This window comes from Triplophysa rosa, unplaced genomic scaffold (assembly GCF_024868665.1).
Source record: "Triplophysa rosa unplaced genomic scaffold, Trosa_1v2 scaffold153_ERROPOS79069, whole genome shotgun sequence".
Taxonomy (NCBI): domain Eukaryota; kingdom Metazoa; phylum Chordata; class Actinopteri; order Cypriniformes; family Nemacheilidae; genus Triplophysa; species Triplophysa rosa.
Window position 1 is genome coordinate 40,328 of NW_026634158.1, and position 20,460 is coordinate 60,787.

General features: G+C 44.8%; 1 gene segment (V, D, J or C); it reads left to right on the plus strand.

Annotated features, from left to right (window-relative positions):
* Positions 1-13,159: 13,159 nt before the first annotated feature.
* Positions 13,160-20,214, plus strand: LOC130549714 (Ig kappa chain V region K16-167-like; the record flags this gene model as incomplete). The annotated part of the segment is given in 3 exon segments: positions 13,160-13,220; positions 13,329-13,500; positions 20,043-20,214. Coding segments are annotated over 3 exon segments (405 nt in total), but the record flags the coding sequence as incomplete, so codon positions are not given.
* Positions 20,215-20,460: the final 246 nt, after the last annotated feature.

Genomic DNA, 20,460 nt, shown 5'->3' on the forward strand with positions numbered 1-20,460 from the left:
ACAGCAATTACATCAGACAATACAAGCTACAGTTCAGGAGATCTCTAAAGGATTCCATTTATTATTAATATCACTATTATTATTATTATTATTATTGTTGTTTTAGTTTAGTGTCTATGTACATTCAATAATGATAGTGCACTAGACTGTAGCAGAAGAATCCTGCCCACTTCTTTGCATTGTGATCACGTGCTTCAGTGCTCTGAGAGTGTTTATAGTGCTGTACAGTTTAACACTTCATGACTGACAACACAACACAACACAACACAACACAACACAACACAACACAACACAACACAACACAACACAACACAACACAACACAACACAACACAACACAATCTTCATCAACACACAAACCAAAAAGAACAACAATGACTTTCAGCATCATCTTCATCTGAACACTCACAGTGTTTGCTCAAGGTTTGTGTAGTAACATTTTCATCACGATTGTTCATTCATTGAAGAGTGAAATCTTCATTTGTTTCAGTGTTGTCTTATATTTCATTCTCGTTGCTTCTTTCAGAGTGTAGAGGACAGTACTCAGAGTCCATAAGTAACAGCAGTTCAACCAGGACAACATCTTCAAATAAAGTGTAAAGTCAGCAGTGGAGTACGTAATGGTGATTACTTACACTGGTACTTACAGAAACCTGGAGAAGCTCAGGCTAAACTCCTCATATATAGAGCAACAACCCTCTATTCTGGAACTCCATCTAGATTCAGTGGCAGTGGATCAAACACAGATTTTACTCTGAGCATCAGTGGAGTTCAGACTGAAGATGCAGGAGATTATTACTGTCAGAGTGTACACTGTCCTAGTAGCTGTGTGTTGACACAGACTGAACAGTGACTGCACTGATACACCTGACACATACTACAGCTGCTCAGGGGAAAAGTTAAATTATAATGATTGTATTTTATATTGGATTATATTAAGACAAATATTTACATAATCACACTATCGGTCAAAAGTTTTTGAAAAATTCAGTGAAATGTTTCACATTAATAAAATGAAAACATTTGATCTGAAGGAGTATGCTGAAATGTAAGAAAGATCTTTTATAGACAAAAACGTAATTTTGCAAATATAAATGTTATTTTTTTCAGTTACAAAACAAATGTTTTTTTTATTTAAATGAATGACATTGACTGAATAATGAAAAAAGAACAGTCAAGAGCTCAGAGTAAATGGAACTCTTTTAATATTGTTTAAAAAGCATCTCAGGGTGAGACCTGAAGAAGTTGCTTGATACTAGCAAAATGTGACTACACTAAAGGTACTAAAATACGCAACATAATTCCTGTATAATTGCAATTTCTTTTGTTTTATTTCATCATTTTGATGAGTTTAGTTTTATACTAAATTGTGGAAAATGTGAATAAATAAATTAGTATGTGTTCAAAACATTTTGATCGGTAGTGTATACATTTAAAATGTTTATTTATTTATTACTCACACACATCATCAATACCTCTACCTCTACCTCTAAAACACACTGAACCCTCCTTGTCCAGGCCCTTGTAATCTTTAGGCTGGACTACTGCAATGCTCTTCTTGCAGGTCTTTCTCGCAAAGCCAATCAAACACCTCCAGCTGGTTCAGAACGCAGCAGCGTGGCTCATCTTCCAGGAGCCCAAAAGAGCCCCTGTGACGCCCCCTTCATGTGTTTGGTTAAACAGTACAGATGATGATGTCACACAGATGGTGGAATTATAACATATACTGTACAGATTAATTGCTGAACTATAATTCAGATCACATTAATGTCAGATTATTGCTGTAAAAAACAAAAGTGGCATCTGAACACTATCTATTTTGGTTCTCCAGTGTTTCATTTCCTCCTGTTTCTTTCATTCACAAGTTTCCACTTTTGTAATTTCAGATTTCCCCCGGAGTCCCAGAGCATATGCACATGTACCTTTTAAAAACATAGCTTGAATTCTCTTGACAAACGAAAAGACGTAAAATATTATTTATATCTAGAATGCATATAGAATGTTTATTTTGCTCAAGAACATGTAAATGTACATATCACACTAAAACGAAACCACACATCGAGAGCTGTAGTGCTAATTGTCATGGTTCTGCCCCATCTTGTCTTGCTTTTCTTGATCTTGTGGCAGAGCCATGGCAGAACCTCTTGATTCATGGAGAGGGGCATTTTGGCACTGATTGCCTTCCATACTCTCCAGGTCTCGTCATTGTTCCTGCCCTCTTGTTTCCTCGTTAGTGATAATTATTAGTTCATGCCCCGCACCTGTCCCCTCTTGATTTTGATCCCTTATAATGCCCTTGTGTATTCTGTCCTGTGCTGGTTCATTGTGTCGTGTTTCAGGAAATTCTGAATTGTTGAACTATGCTGGCAATGATGAAATTTGCGACAATAATTGGTTAACAATACATCTGGGAAAAGCACCCCAGAATGGTTCAGTGAACAGTTGTAACACTAATGCTGATGGAGTCAAACGAGAATGAAGCAATCAATGCGTGTTTACATTCACATTCTTACTCTGATTAAGCTTAATAAACTGAATACAAGTAAGCCTGTTGAACAAAACAGCATATTCAGGGTTAGGTATGTTTTGATGCTGGTTTGTGCTAGTTTAAGCTGGTCATGTGTTGGTCGTTAGCTGGTTTAAGCTGGTGAGGAACCAGCACATGACGACCTTAAACCAGCTCAAGCAAACCAGCATCACAACATACCTAACCCAGCAGATGATGTTTTTTTCAACAGGGAGTTAATGTAAAAGTGTAAAACGGTTTTCTTTTATCAGGGAAATATCATAAACAGCCTAAGAAAAACCTGCTCGGCAGAGGTAGTTTTTTGCCCATTACTTTTGCGTTGCATGTAGATGCTGTTACCGGTTTTCTCCCAGTTTTGTTAATGTGCTCATGTCTGGTAGCCTATGATTAGTAAAAGCCTCAAACAGAAGTAACAATAAACTAACACATAAAAGTCTACCCTCGAATCATGCAGTTGATGTAGAAACAGCAAAATGAAAAAAAAAATGTTATTGCATATGCAGGTACTGCGGACATTAAAATAGATATAAAAATACAGGTTGTCAAGGATTTGTACATGAGGCTGTCCAGAAGAAACTGGAAAACAACCTGACTAGAAGGACAGGATCATGACACCTGGCAAGTCTCAAACTTCCATGTAAACCCGGTTTTCTGCGAAGCGGGTTTAATGATTTGCATGTAAACATGTGTAAACAGATTTCTGTTATAAGGAGATTTTTTTATAGATATCCATTTGTTTTTGCCCATGTAAACACACTCAATGTGTCTTATATCAGAGTGAAGAGTTGATGAAAACATTAATAAGGTCAGTATGTTGTGTATGAGCCCAACTCGTGAATAACGTGTCAAACAAGCGAAAGTGACTTGTGGTTATTCATTTGACAGTTTGGTTTAGAAATTTACTTCATCTGCAGGTGTTTTCATGGTTCATTGAGTGATGTTTATTTATAAAAAAAGAGCTGATGTGTGATCCGTCACAAAAGACAAAATGAGTCATGAAGATTCAATATGATTTTATTTGTAGAATTTTGATCGAACACAATCAGCAGTGAAGGAATAAAGCACACATGCACTGGTGTGTGGTGTTTGTGAAAAGCAGAGCAGATGTCAGATCAGAGAGAGGAATGAATGTAGAAACACATGTGAGACATGAGTGAGACTCAGATGAGAACAGAAGTCAGAGGAGAGAGAGAGAGAGAGTCTAGTGTGAACACTGATCATCTCTCCTGAATTGTCCAGTGACTGTATGACTGTGATCTTTGTGTTTGGCCTCACAGCTCACTGAGAGCACTGAGCTCCACTCCTGCTCAGAGAGAGTCAGACTGCTGCTCGAGCTGTACAGACCGTCCTCCTGCAGGAGCCCAACACTGGTGTCCTGAGATCTGCTGCTCCCATCCACCTTCCACATCACACTGTCTCGTCTTTAGGACGAGTGAAGCCTGACAAACACACAATAGTTAGAAACTCACAGACATTATAATTTAAGAAACAAACAACTTCCTACTAAGATCATAATAAATAAAGATGAGATCTTTCACTCATGTTGATCTAAATGTTCATACAGTATTCACAAATGTTTACAAGTGCTATGAATCACCAACATACAGTAGTGTTTGTAAATGATTTTTGATTTTAGAAATGATCAATGCGGAAAACACTACCTTTGTGACATTTATTTATTTTGATTAAGGATTAAAATATAATGTAGAAAGTAGCTGTAACATCACCTACAGTGACAAAGTCTTAACAGCATTTCAAATAATCATACGAGTGAACTAAATGGTTTTGAAAAATATAACCCAACAATATATTAAATACAATAAATAAATACAAATTGTTTGTTGTAACACAAAATACATTTAATTTGATGTTCTATTTTCACAATGCAACTTTTATACATTTTATAGCGGTCACGAATCTCAGGTGAGGTGAGACAAGGAGAGAGGACCCAAACACACAGCGGGTAAGGGGATAAACAAGACTTTTAATAAATAATAAAACACAAAACAAAAACCCACGAGGGAGTAAAACGTCTTGGTTATGGATGTAACCCCAGTTCCTTGATGGAGGGAACGAGACGTTGTGTCGAACCGACAGAATGGGGTTTGTCTTGAGAACCTATCATCTTCTGAGAATTTAGAAAAGGCCAATGAAAATTGGCGAATGAAATTTGCATGCCGGAGTCCTTCCCGGATGTCCGGGTATAAGAGGGAAGCCGGCGTGCTCATTCATTCACCTTTGGTCTGAGGAGCCTTAAGCATCCTCCACGGGCGGAGGCCTAGTTCTCTAACAGCAAGAAGCCGCCCGGCACCTTAAGGGCCACTGGGTAAGCATTATTCCCCGCGGGGGAAAAATGCTGCAGAGACCACTACCTACCGAAGGGAGGAATTAGTGGAGACACCACATGGTCTTACCATCAGGGGAGAACTCATGGGAAAACGTGCGGACTGAAGGAGTTAACCGCAAGTTGGGAGACCACCTAGGGAGGTCATGGGTTGCTGAGGTGGGAACCATTCATGAGGATACATCAGACGGAACAGCCCACGGAGGGGGGGTTACCACGTCTGGAGCACTAGGTCTGCTTAGAGCTATGTGGGAGATAACTCAACTGTACCCCGGCCTAAGGGTGCTTGGATGGAATGGATGGAATGGTGATGGATGGAATGCCTATTCTTTACCCGAGGGGAAAGAAGTGAGGCCGAATAGCCGCTGCTCCCCCCGGAGGGGGAAGGGCTTTCGCAGGCGTACGCCCTAGCGATTACCGGTCCTACCTGTTGCCCTGCAGGAAACGGGCTGACACCGGTTCTACGCGGAGGTTGTAGAACCTCGCGAAGGTATTGGGCGTAGCCCAATCCGCAGCTCTGCAAATGTCTGCCAGAGAGGCGCCCTGAACCAGTGCCCACGAGGAGGCGACACCCCGAGTGGAATGTGCCCTAACTCCTAAGGGGCAGGGGCGATCTTGCGACTGGTATGCCGTGGCGATGGCATCCACGATCCAGTGTGCCAGTCTCTGTTTGGAGACAGCCCTCCCCTTCGGCTGACCTCCAAAACAGACAAAGAGCTGCTCAGAGCTTCTAAAGCTCTGCGTGCGGTCAAAGTAGAGGCGCAGTGCGCGTACTGGACACAACACGGAAGGGGTTGCAAGTTCACCACCTGGTCCCAGAGGGGAGTGGTGGGAACCTTGGGCACGTAGTCGGGCCGTGGTCTCAGGATAACTTGAGAGTCTCCAGGCCTGAATTCTAGGCAACCCGTGGACACAGAGAATGCTTGTAGGTCCCCTACCCTCTTGATAGAGGCGAGCGCCACCAGGAGGGCCGTCTTCATCGACAGGCGAGAAACATCGGCCTCTCCTAGGGGCTTGAAGGGGGGCCTCTGGAGGTCCTCCAGGACCACTTCGAGGTCCCAAGAGGGTACGGGGTGCAGGCGAGGCGGATTCAACCATCTCGCGCCCTCAGGAACCTGGTGACCAGGTCGTGCTGTCCTAGAGACTTACCAGCAACTGGATCGTGATGTGCGGCTATAGCGGCAACATACACTTTCAGTGTGGAAGGGGAGAGGTTCCTCTCAAGTCTTTCCTGGAGAAAGGACAGTACGTACCTGATCGAGCATCTCTGTGGGTCTTCTCCGCGAGAAGAGCACCAGGACGAGAAGAGGTGCCACTTGAAGGCATACAGTCTCCTAGTGGCCGGAGCCCTAGCCTGGGTGAGAGTCTCTACCAACGCCGGGGGTAGGCCGCTCAGGATCTCCTCGTCCCGTCCAGGGGCCAGACATGGAGGTCCCAGAGGTCTGGCCTGGGATGCCAAAACGTGCCCTTCCCCTGAGAAAGAAGGTCCTTCATCAGGGGAATCAGCCAGGGGGGAGTTGTTGTCAGAAGCATCAGCTCTGAGAACCAAGTCCGGTTGGGCCAGTAAGGCGCAACTAGTAACACTTGATGCTCCTCTTCCCTGACCTTGCACAGGGTCTGTGCAATGAGGCTCACTGGGGGGAAGGCGTACTTCCGCTTGTCCCGCGGCCAGCTGAGCGCAAGGGCATCCATGCCGAGGGGACCGTCGGAGAGGGAGTACCAAAGCGGACAATGGGTGGAGTCCGGGGAGGCAAACAGGTCCACCTGCATCTGGCCGAACTGCTCCCATATGAGCTGAACCGCGTGGGGGTGGAGTCGCCACTCTCCGTGAGGCGACCCCTGACAAGAAAGCCGGTCTGCTGTCTGGTTCAGGTCGCCCAGGATGTGTATGGCTCGCAGGGAGCTGATCACCTGCTGACTCCAGAGGAGGAGGCGTCGGGTGAGTCGTGTTAGCTGCCGTGAGCGAATGCCACCCTGGTGGTTGATATACGCCACGGCAGCTGTGCTGTCCGACCTGACCAGCACGTGCCTGCCCTGCACGAGAGGTTGGAATCTCTTCAGTGCAAATAGCACAGCCCGTCCACAGCCCCGACACTGCGTGCCCATTGCACACGGCACCCCAGCCCTTTAGGGATGCATCCGTCGTCACTACGACGTGCCTTGATACCTGCCCTAGGGGGTAGCCCTGGGGCACATGCCGAGGATGCCATGTTCCCCTGGAGCCTCTGAAATTGTTTCAGGGGGACCGCTGGCTGCCTGAAGTACTTCAGGCAGTGTTACACTGACTGGGCGCGCTCTGTAGACAGTCGCGCTGTCATGGAGACAGAGTCGAGTTCAAAACCGAGAAAGGAGATGCTCTGCGCGGGGGAGAGCTTGCTCTTTTCCCAGTTGACATGTAGCCTCAACCGATCTAGGTGCCGGAGCACTAGGTCCCTGTGTGTACACAACAGATCTCGCGAGTAAGCCTAGATGAGCCAGTCGTCAAGATAGTTTAGTACCCGTACACCTCCTTCCCTGAGGGGAAGGAGGGAGGCTTCCACGACCTTCGTAAAGACCCGTGGAGACAGGGACAGACCAAAGAGGAGGACCCTGTACTGATATGCCCGTCCCTCGAACGCGAACCGTAGGAATGGCCAATGTCGAGGGAGGATCGAGACATGAAAGTACGCGTCCTTCAGGTCGATTGCCATGAACTAGTCCTGACACCTGACGGACGTCAGGATGCGCTTCTGCGTGACCATACTGAAAGGCAGCTTGTGTAGGTGCCTGTTCAGAACACGCAGATTCAAGATAGGGCGCAACCCCCGCCTTTCTTGGGGATAATGAAGTACGGGCTGTAAAACCCGCTGGACATCTCGGCTGGTGGGACGGGCTCGATCGCTCCCTTCGCCAGAAGGGAGGCGACCTCCGCCCGAAGTACGGGAGCATCCTTGCCTCTGACTGAGGTAAAAAGGACGCCCTGAAACTTGGGCGGACGTGTAGCGAACTGAATTGCGTAGCCGAGACGGATCGTCTTCCTTAACCAGCCTGACGGTCTGGGAAGCTGAAGCCAAGCTCCCAGAAACCGTGACGGGGGACTAGAGGTTTGATCTTCTTCATCGCCCCCCGGGGCTCTGCTGTTTTTCCTGCCTGGTGATTGTCCAGCTCAACGCACTGTCTGTCTGAGAGTGCTGAGGGCTGGTGTTTATACTCGACATTGCGTTTCGCCAAGACGCAATGTCGAGTTGCTGTCCACCGTCGACCAGAGGGTGGGAACGGCTGTGATAACCCAGAGAGAGAGGAAACTCTTTTTGTGAGGAAGTGGGTGCTGGCCCCCCGGAGGGGACCATCAGATGGTAGGACGGGGCAGGAACCATCCCTATCCGACCCAGCGATGGAGTGGCTGGATTTGTGCCCGATGGTGGCCTCGATCTCCATGGGGTCCCTCCATCAGGGCCGCTTCTGCTTCCGCGACGGCTGCTGACGGGGAGGCGGTTTCCTCTTCGACGTCCTTTTCCGGGAGGCAGCCTTGGAAGGGGGCACTGGAGCCGGAGTCGAAGAGGGCCGGGGCTGCTGGGAAGCAGACGCCGCTCGGGATCTCGAAAGCCTGGAGGCGGCCGAGTCACAGCGGGGCAGGATATGCTTGATGGCCTCCGTCTGCTTCTTCACCGTCGAGAACTGCTGAGAGAAATCCTCAACGGTGTCACCAAACAGCCCACCCTGCGAGATGGGGGCGTCAAGAAAGCGAACCTTCTCGGCGTCCCGCATCTGCACAAGGTTAAGCCAGAGGTGCCTCTCCTGGACCACCATGGTGTACATCGCCCGACCCAGGGCCCGTGCCGTCATCTTAGTCGCCCGTAGAGCGAGATCGGTGGCGGTACGGAGTTCCTGCATTACCGCTGAGTCGGTCTTACCCTCGTGGAGCTCCTGGTGGACCTGCAGGATGGCCATGGCGTGGAGGGAGGAGGCAGCCTGACCCGCAGCAGTGTAAGCCTTCGACACCAGAGATGCCGAAAACTTACACGCCTTGGATGGGAGTCTAGGCCGAGCTCTCCAGGTGGCCGCGGTCTGCGGGCACAGGTGCACCGCGACAGCACGCTCCACCTGGAGAATCTCGACATAGCCTCTGGCCGCCCCACCATCGAGGGAAGTAAGGGCGAAGTAATGAGCTTTTCTGACTGGAACGGGCTGTGAGGGGCGCGTTCCAGGTCTTACTTAGCTCCTCATGCACTTCCGGGAAGAACGGGACCGAAGCTGGGCGCGGCTTGGAGCCGCGCTCAGACCCCAGGTACCATGTATCCAGCCGCAAGCTCTGGGGTAAAGGCGGTGCAGTGCACTGCAGCCCAATGCTCGCGGCGGCCCGGAAAAGCATGGTTGTCATCTCGACGTCCGCTTCTTCCTGGGCTCGACCCCCCGGGGGAGGGAGCTCCGAGGAGTCGTCGGGGTCGGATGCCAAAAGGTCGCCCTCCGATGCTGCGATCGACATCTCATCTTCGTGGAGGAACAAGATGGGGTAGGACCGTCTCTTGAGGAACGGTCAGACGAGCAACACGGGGCGTGAAAGGTCCGTGAGCCTGCGGCTGGCGGGTTAACGTTCACAGTGATTCCCATATCACCCCCGGTGCTAACCGAAGCGGGTGGCAGGGCCGTAGCCACTGTCATCACGAATCGGGTAGCAGACGAGGTGGTGGCTTTATCCATAAAGAATACATCCACCCGTGACCGCAACGTCTGGATCGCCATCCGCCCGCAGTGCGGGCAGGACGTATCCACAAAGACTGCCTCAGCGTGCCGGAGACCCAAACACCTGAGGCAGACATCGTGTCTGTCCCCTTCCTCAATGAGTGCGTCGCACCCAAGAGAACAGCGGGTCATGCCACGCTGGAGAAATTTGCTCTTTTAGAAAAAAATTTGCTCAGACATTTCCGGAACTGCCGAGACGCCCAGGGGAGAGTCTCTGCAGGAAGGGACCGTCCGCTGCACCACGTCGTAGAATCCAGCAGGATTAGATCACTGAAGATTGAAGAGTCGCTCATCAGATGCGTAGGCTCTGAAGAACAAAAGGTGAATGAATGAGCACGCCGGCTTCCCTCTTATACCCGGACATCCGGGGAGGAGTCCGGCATGCAAATTTCATTCGCCAATTTTCATTGGCCTTTTCTAAATACTCAGAAGATGATAGGTTCTCAAGACAAACCCCATTCTGTCGGTTCGACACAACGTCGAGACCGACAGAAAGGGAAAAAGAGTATAATAAGAACAAAGACTAAGGTACACTTAACAGGACAAGAACTCACCCACACGAAACACGACAGAGTACATTGATCCGACACAAGACAGAGAACACAGGGGCATTAAATAAGGGGACAAATCAAAGGGGAACAGGTGAGGGGCATGAACTAATTAACAACCAATAGCGAGGGATACAAAAGGGCGGGAACACAGACAAGGACCGGGGAGAGTATCGAAGGCCGAAAGGGTCACAATGACTCTCTCCACACATAGCAAGGAATCCTGCCGTGATTCTGCCACAAGATCAAGAAAGACATGACAAGATGAGGCAGAATCAAGACAATAGCACACTAAAATTTTTAGTTTTACAAAAATGAGCCAAAACTTAATCAGAATAGGAAACCGTGCAACAACATAATTATTACCTACATAATTATGTATAAATCATTAAACACATCTAAATCTTTACTCACAATATTGTATAAAAAACAAAGGGGCTCTGTTTCATATTTGTAAGTGCAATATTACAAAGTCATTTTTTAAACCACATGAATATGATAAAATCATATTTATATATTTTTTATATTTCATAGTTGATCTTTACATGTGAAAGCAGAAATCTGTTATAATATTATTGAATTAATTTACTTACTGCCAACATCTAGTCTGGTGCCGCTGCCGAAAGTCCACCACAGTGATACAAACTAATAGAGCGACTGTACAAAAACCTCTGAACGCTTCAGTAACTGCACTATAAACACATCACAAACACATCTTTACACGTTATCACACATTCACACATCACACACATTACATTTCATTTAATCTCCTGGTTATTTATGACAAAAATATGAACATATTTTACAAAGGCTTTTACAAATCCTGAGAATTCTCACTGATGAAAAGTTTTAATTCTCATATCCGACTCTCATGACCTCAATCCTCAAAGTATGAACAAGGATACAATATTCAAAGTTAAAGCCTTACAGTCAAATTGATGATGTAAAGATATGATGACACAAATACAACATCATAATCAATAATATTAGAAACATATGCAAGTATCTGTATTAAAACAGACAAATTATTTTGATTACACATAACACACAATATTCACATTATTTAAAAGATACACAACACATCACAAGTCCAGTGTTTGTCTGTGTTGAGGTAAATGATACATGTAGAGAGTGAGTTTGCGTTGTGATCACGTGCTTTAGTGCTCTGAGACTGTTTATAGTGCTGTGAGTTTAACTGTCATGATCCTGCCTTCTTCGTTCTGTATTTCTAGTCATGTGGCAGGATCGCTACTTTGCCTGTTTTTTCTTGTGAGTGTTTTTACGTGTATCTCGCTTTGATTTAGTCCTGTTTTTGCCCTCTTATGGGAAGTGTTTTGTTTTGAGTTCTTGTTTTGTTTCCGTGTTCTTATCCTTGTTTGGTTTTTGCTCCCCATCGTGGGTTTTTGTTTTGTCTTTGTTATATTAATTAAAGTCTTGTTAACCCCTTCACACCTGCCTGCATCTGGGTTCTTCCACGCTGTCCGTGACAGAATCCACGAGCCACACAGAACCCAGCGTCCACGCCGGTTCCAGTTCGGTGCAGCAGCTGGTGTCCAGTCCAGTGCGACAGGCGCCCAGTCCGGTGCGGCCGGTATCCAGTCCGGCGTCCCAGCCGGGGATCCAGCCGGCATCCAGTCCGGTACTCAGTCCGGTGCGGCCGGAATCCAGTCCGGTGCGGCCGGAATCTAGTCTGGTGCTGCCGGCGTCCCAGCCGGTGATCCAGCCGGCGTCCCAGCCGGTGATCCATCCGGCATCCCAGCCGGTGATCCAGCCGGCGTCCCAGCCGGTGTCCAGTCCGGTGATCCAGCCGGCATCCAGCCCGGTGCAGCCGGGATCCAGTCCGGCATCCAGTCTGGACTTCCAGCCGGCGTTCAGCCCTGTCCAGCCGGCGTTCCAGCCGGCGTTCAGCCTTGTTCAGCCGGCATTCTAGCCGGCGTTCCAGCCGGCGTTCAGCCTTGTTCAGCCGGCGTTCAGCCCTCTTCAGCCGACATTTCAGCCGGCCTTCCAGCTGGCAACGCAGTCGGCTCCCAGCCTTGTGCGGCCGGCCTTCCAGCCGGCGCCCATCTTTGTCCCGCAGACGTTCCAGTAGGCGGTCCCCCCCAGGGCTTCCCCCGTCGAGCCCCCTGGGGCTGCGCGCTTTCAAGCGCCGACCCGGACTAAGACTGTTTCCCCCTCTCCCTACCCTCATGGACTTCCACCCTGTTGACTGTCCCCCATGAGCCCTTGTTTAGCCCCTCCCCCCTCGCATGTTTGTCGTTTTGTATTCTTGTCTGCCCCTTGTCTTGTTCACCATGTTTGTCTGGTTTTTGTCTTTGTCCCAGTCTGTCATGTCTTGTCAGTAGACCCCTTGGTGAACATCTGGGGGTGTTCATTAAGGGGGGGGGGGGGCTCTGTCACGGTCCTGCCTTCTTGGTTCTGCATTTCTAGTCGTGTGGCAGGATCGGGACAGAGCCCTTAGGTTTTATGTGAGAAAGCCATGAGTTGTTTACGTTTTACATCTCTTGTGCTTTCTCGTGTTTTGTCATTGGGTCCGCCCCTCTCGTTTCATGTATTGCCTCCCTGCCATGTCTTATGTTTCTCACCTGCCCCTCATCAATTATCCTTCGTTTGTCTCCCCTTTAAATAATCCTCTTGTTTCATTGTCTTGTTCCTCGTGGATTGCGTTCTGTATGTACGTGTGTGGTTCTTCCGTGTTTCCTTGTCGTTTGCCTGAAAGACAGTGTTCGCTACTTTGCCTGTTTTTTCTTGTGAGTGTTTTTACGTGTATCTCGTTTTGATTTAGTCCTGTTTTTGCCCTCTTATGAGAAGTGTTTTGTTTTGAGTTCTTGTTTTGTTTCCGTGTTCTTATCCTTGTTTTGTTTTTGCACCCCATCGTGGGTTTTTGTTTTGTCTTTGTTATTTTAATTAAAGTCTTGTTAACCCCTTCACGCCTGCCTGCATCTGGGTTCTTCCACGCCGTCCGTGACATTAACACTTCATAACTGACAACACAACACATTCTGCATCATCACATAAACCAACAAGAACAACAATGACTTTCAGCATCATCTTCATCTGGACACTCACAGTGTTTATTACAGGTGAGACATGAAGACTTAATCTGACTTGTTTTTATTTCTGCTGTTTTTGTCGTGCTTGTTTTAGCATATGATGTTAATACATAAATTGTTTATATTTTGTGTTTTCAGAATCCAGAGGAGTTACTCTGACTCAACCTAGAGTGAAAAGTGTTCAACAGGGACAAACAGGTACAATAGAGTGTCATATAGATGTAGGAATATATAGCAACGAATTACACTGGTACCAGCAGAAACCTGGAGATGCTCCTAAACTCCTCATATATTACATCAATAGCCTCCAGTCTGGAGTATCATCTACTGTAGATTCAGTGGCAGTGGAATAGGAAGTACTGGAAAAGATTTTACTCTGAGCATCAGTGGAGTTCTACGGTGGCCTACTAGTGCACATGACAACGAAATTTAAAAAGCAAATATAAGTTCACAACACAACGCAATCAAGCTACAACACAACGGAATAAAGCCACAACACAACGGAATCGAGTCACAACACAACGGAATAAAGCCACAACACAACGGAATAAAGCCACAACACAACGGAAATGCTCCCGACCACTAGGGGGCACCAAAGTTCTTATTATTGTTCTATATTTTTATGGGCACATTCGGCACTTCCGTGCTTGGTTCAGTGCAGACAGCAGTGGGAGAGAGATCCGGGAGAGCATTAAGGATTTTCAAGCTGATTATTAAAGCCGAGGACAAACATTCTAAGACTTTTTCTTTCAACTGGAGCGGATTCTAGTCAGAAAACAGCACACGACTGCTTAAGACCACTATACACATTAACACATTAAATTACTGATGACGACTGGACTTTCTGCTAAACCAACAAATCTATTGATCTATTTACTGATATAGATGAGCAACCTTATATAGATTAGCAAGATATTCCCGTTTCGTTAGTCATAAAACCGCAATGCTCACGTTTATTTACACTTGGTTATGCGTTAATTGTTTTAGAGGTTATGCATGCATAATAAAGGTTAAATAAATTGGTAATGAAAACAATATTTAATAGAGTAATCAATTATTCGTAACAGTAAAAAAACGAATGCAGACTTAAGTCCAGAGCTTGCTCACTGAAACTGAGATAGGAGACTGTGGCATTGTCTGGATCTAAATGCAGACTTAAGCCCATTGCACATTGAGTCCGAAATTTGCGTCCGTTAAAAAACCTTTAAAGTTGAAAAGTACTTTAATCAAAATAATAATAAAAAATACAACGTGTTTTGATCGCTGGATCGAAATTTGATTGCTTAGCCATGTTTAAAACAAGACTGTATGTTCTTCTGTACCCTTACACACACACACACACACACACACACACACACACAGCGTAAACTATAGCTTTTATTTTCGATTGACAATATGTTAGCTTAAGATGGCTATCCTTTTTCATGAAGGAAAACGTTTCGTTGTAATTGCACCTGCTGCTGTGTGGTTTTTGTAAATAATTTGCATTTGTAAATAATAAAACGTGTATTTTCCTTGAAAACAGCCGTGTTTGTCATTTAAAAACATCTATATAATAATATCCCAATAATAGCTTATTCAGTTGTATTTTGTCAGATTTTCTCAAATTTTTCCTGTCTTGTTCCTCATCGTTTCAAGTGCATTCATAATGTCAGTGGCAGGTGGCCATGGTAAATATAAATTAAGGCAAATATAAATGGCATGGTAAATATAAATTATTTAACCAAAGGTTAAATAATGCATACAATCATAAATAAATGTGGACACAGCCATTTATTTCCGTATTCCATTTGACAATATTTAGCTAAAGATCGTGTAATCAAGGAATTTGTTTTTAATGCACATCATTGCTGTTTGTTGTTCTGCATTTACCAAAGAAAATAAGTAATACAATAAAATAAAAAAACTAAATATTTTCCTTTCAATGCTCATCGTTTAATTTTTGATTAAATCGTTTTTGGCCGTAGTCATTTAAAGTCTTGATTATTTCAATTCATATACACACAATAGAAGCAAAGCATGAAAAACATTAATTCTTTAATTTCAACGTTAAAGAAATCATTTCATTTACACGCTTAGCCTATTGTAAATACGACCAATGTATAGCTCACAATACAGTTTCTAGCATTTAAAATCATTTAAACACATATGCACAGTTAAAAAAAAACTCTACGAGTCTACGATATGTCGGTGGAGGTTTTGGAATTCATTCTTTCAATCCAAATTATGTAGGCTAGCTATATTGAAGCAGCGGAGGTTAACTCATATGCTGGTTGTTAAGGCAGAATGCCAATGCAAATAGGCGACAATGCAATGCAAATATAATCTTATGGTGTATTTACAGTATATATGATGTTTGTGTAAATGTGATTCGAAGCACCGGGATTATCCTCTGTTATTAGTTTTGAGTGGCAGTCGTGAATGTCTATAGCTCATTTCCAGTGGGAGACATGCGGTAAGCTGCAAAACGCGAGGGTTTCGTTGGCGGCACGGAGGTGGTGCGCAAGCGGTGCCCAAAATCCTTCCACTGGCACGACTCTTCGCAAGCGCTCTTTTTGTGAACGGCATCCACGCTGGCTTTAACCTGTCAACATTTTAGTGAGCTCAAAACACGGAGAACATAGTTTTAATAATGGAATTCCCGAAGTTATATGACCTAACAAAAAGAAGACAAATACAGAGATTTAAATAAAGAATACAGAGTGGGTTGATTTGCAAGTTAAAATACACGATACGTGTAAAATGTCATAGTAAACTGTGCCTAAAATGAGCGTCATTAGTATTTGTCATTACCGCAAAAATTAATATACATCAACTTAAGGCTGGTTAGTGACCTTGAACGTCCGCCCAGAGACATTTTCACTATGAGAGACAGCAGCAATGCAGCAACTCTGTCCAACTGCCAAGTCTGGTGAAAGGGCCATAACATACATTAGAATGTCATGACTGGCCAATCAAAATCAAGCATTCAAAAGCGCTGTGCAAATGTGTTCATATGAGATTGTTTGCCATTGACATTCAGTTTTTCCACAGTAGAGCACACTTTCCTTTTAAATGCTTTACACAAGCAAAAGGCTACCAAAACCACTAAAACAACCCCCAGTAAAACGCGCACCTCCTACCCGGCATGACCTAATTTATCATGCCGAAAGTGCCCCCTAGTGGTCGGGAGCATTTCCGTTGTGTTGTGCCTCTATTCCGTTGTGTTGTGGCTCTATTCCGTTGTGTTGTAACTCGATTCCGTTGTGTTGTGACTCGATTCCGTTGTGTTGTGACTCGATTCCGTTGTGTTGTGACTCGATTCCGTTGTGTTGTGGCTTGATTGCGTTGTGTTGTGAACTTATATTTGCTTTTTAAATTTCGTTGTCATGTGCACTAGTAGGCCACCGTAGATTTCAGACTGAAGATGCAGGAGATTATTACTGGCAGAGTGTACACTGTCCTAGTAGCTGTGTGTTGACACAGTGATAAAGAGTTGTACAAAAACCTCCGTCAGTCAGACTGAACAGTGACTGCACTGATACACCTGCCACATACTGCAGCTGATCATACAATGCACACACACACACACACACGCACGCACGCGCACGCACACACACACACACGCACGCACGCACGCACGCACGCACGCACGCACGCACACACACACACACACACACACACACACATGTTGGGTTTCCATGTTTTATGGGGACTGTATATAATAACTGTATATCATATTCCCTACCCCTAACCCTAAAAGTCACACACAACTGTCTGCTCTTTTAGATTTTCAAAAAAGTTAATTCTGTATGATTTATAAACTTGTTTCCTCATGGGGACAAAAAATGTCCCCACAAGGACAAGGATTTTGGATATTGCCATCTTTGTGGTGACATTTTGTAGGGTTTACCCTTCCCACACACACATACACACACACACACACACACACACACACACACACACACACACACACACACACGCATGCACTCACACACGCACACACACTTGAACTACATTGATCACAAATAAAAAAATACTTTAGCATCCATACTGAGCGCTCAGGTATCAGATCATTTTAGCATGGTGATAGTTTATTTTATTGCGTCAAATTCCCCCAAATAATAATGAATATATTATCAGCAAAACATACACTGTCACCTTTATATAAAATGTTTATTTCTCTGTTTGTGTGTTCTTGTAACCAATGTTTTATACAACATATCTAATTATCTTTATGAGATAAACGTTATGATCAAATGCACCAACAGCCGCTGTTCATCATCACAACATTTGTCCAGAGAGTTCAATGTTCACACCAGTCAAGAGAAAAAATACATTTACATTTTGATCAGCATATTTTTTAGTTAAATTCATGATTTATGTCAATCATTTGTCAAATGTGACACCCACAACTTTCTAACAAAGGCTGAAAAGTGCATGTATAGCACACAGTATAATTTTATACATAATATTCATGTGTGAACTTTGATGACATAATAAAATCACTAACAATAAAGAAGTGAAACTGGTGTGTTTCAGTTCAGATGATTGATCCAATCAAACAGTGACAATGAGACTGTTGAGCTGAAAATCACATTTGCATTGAAAGGATGAAGAGACTCAGATGTTCTCAGAATAGATCCGCTCTGTCTCCAGAGATCATGTTCACAACACAACAGCTGCATTTCACATTTACTGCTACATGAACCTTTACACAACTATTAAAACTATTAAGAATCATGATACAGGACATTCCTGCACAAACACTACATGTGATTTTCTCTGTTTGAATGAAGTTGTTAGACACAAATGTAACATGTTCAGAAGCTTTATTGAATGTTTCAGTAAACACCGCACATTGAAAGATGTCACAGTGGTTTGACACACGAGCTCTCATTCAGTACTGATCTGCTGCACTGGACTCATGAATGATGTCTGACACTCAGATACGACTCATCAACACTCACAGCCGCTATTGAGAATCTTGTTTATCGTGTTTCACTCTACAAACATACTCAACTGAACTCTCAACTCAACTTTATTTATATAGCGCTTTTTACCATTTTCATTGTTACAAAGCAGCTGTACATAAGACATATTGACTATAAGCAAACCAATTAAAGTTGTACCTGCAAAAACAAGAAAAAGGTGAAAACAAAGAAGACAGACATACCCACTTACAAAACACTCCACACACACAATATGCACACGTACTAACACACAGACACACAGACAAACACACACTCTGACGCGCACGCACACACACACGTACACAGACAAGTACGCGCACACACAAAGACATGCATGCACGCACACACACACACACCTACACACGCACACACACACCCACCCACGCACGCACGCACGCACACACACACACGCACACACACACACGCACGCACGCACACACACACACACACACACACACACACACACGCACACAAACACACGCACACTGAAAGCACACATTTAAGATAAAGGAGAGAGAAGCACAGGTTAAATATAACAGACTATGAATTCCTATATGCAATATTAATTAAGTAAAACTTAAAAATTCTAAAGCAGCCCCCCCGGCCAGGCAGATGCAAAACAGTATGCAAACGGTGGCGAGGAACCCAAAACTCTAATCGAGAAAAAAAAACTCAGGAGAACTCAGGCCCAACCAGGGGATTCCAGTTCCCCTCTGGCAAAAGCTGCTGCCTCTGCTCAAGCTCCAGTGAGCTTGCACAACAAGGCTAAATAAAATAAATAAACTTACTAATAAGGTAAAATATAGTTTAAGATTATCATTAATAATCTAATAGCATTTTAAATTTTGTGATGAGGATGTGTCAGGTGACCGCATCCTTCTTTATCCAGCTCTATCATCTCAGCTCTTGTCAGGTCGCCGCTTCCCATTCTCCGCTCTACCATCAGGTCAGGCCATGAAGACGTGTCAGGTGACCGCGTCCTTCTTTATCCAGCTCTATCATCTCAGCTCTTGTCAGGTCGCCGCTTCCCATTCTCCGCTCTACCATCAGGTCAGGCCATGAACTGCATCCTGCTCGCTGTGGTAACCTTAAACCTGGCTCAGATTACAGGATTCTCGGCCAGATTTTACACCGATTTCCCCTCCCGAGAATCTTTGAAAATTCGGGTCCAGAACCTCGATCGGGTCCGAGGTTTGGCCCAGATTATCACGTAATGTGAGGCATTCATAGATCGATCTTACACCTCCCGATCTGCTCCGAGAGAAATTGGGGCCGCCCCGATCATATCAAACATGTTTGATATTTAGGATTTTAAATCGGGGTGATGAAGTTGGTACTTTCGCAACAGCCAATGAGAGGCACATCTGCAAGGTGACGGAGGTGACTGACAGACCTTTAAAAATGTCGACCGCGAAAGCTCCTGCAAGGGTACGTTGGAGAGCGGAGATGGAAGAACAACTTGTGGCAACAGCATGATTATCTATATAATGTATCCTCCAAAACATACCACAACCGCAACGATAAGGAAAAGAGCTGGGGAGAAGTCGTGTCGGTTTTAAATGTACCGGGTAAGTTAACTGCTAACGCGCAGCTTGTAGTTTCGTTCAACAGATTGTTATTTGGCTATAGGCATACATATAACATGCGTTTATGTGTTTGTTTTTATGCTGTATCTTATAATCACATTGGCATTCATCTTTATTCTTGGCAGCAACAATTTTTTTTCTTCCGTTATTTATTAACATTAAACTTAAGTGGCTTGCCCAAAGCACAGTCATAACTTCAGCCCTAGCAAAAATCATTATAGCACCCCCTGCTCAAATTACGTTCCCGCGGCTTTGGACAGTAAGACACTTGACTTACAGAAACCTGGAGAAGCTCCTAAACTCCTGATATATAGAGCAACAACCCTCTATTCTGGAACTCCATCTAGATTCAGTGGCAGTGGATCAAACACAGATTTTACTCTGAGCATCAGCAGAGTTCAGACTGAAGATGCAGGAGATTATTACTGTCAGAGTTTTCATTATATCAATAGTAAATATGTGTTACAGTTTTTTACGATTGCTTAAGCATAATTTTGAAAACAGGGCCTGGTTTGTCAAAACACTACACACAATTAACACAACCCTACACCAAAGTAGCACAACACTTCAGATCATTTGCAAAATGGAACACTTTTGTCAAAACTATCCACAACTTTTTAAAAACAATATTTTGTTACCATACGAAACACACACATTTCATATGACTTTCATCTTTTTGAACCAGTTGCACACTGCTGTTGCTAACCTAAAACACTTTTAGCAAGCCTAATT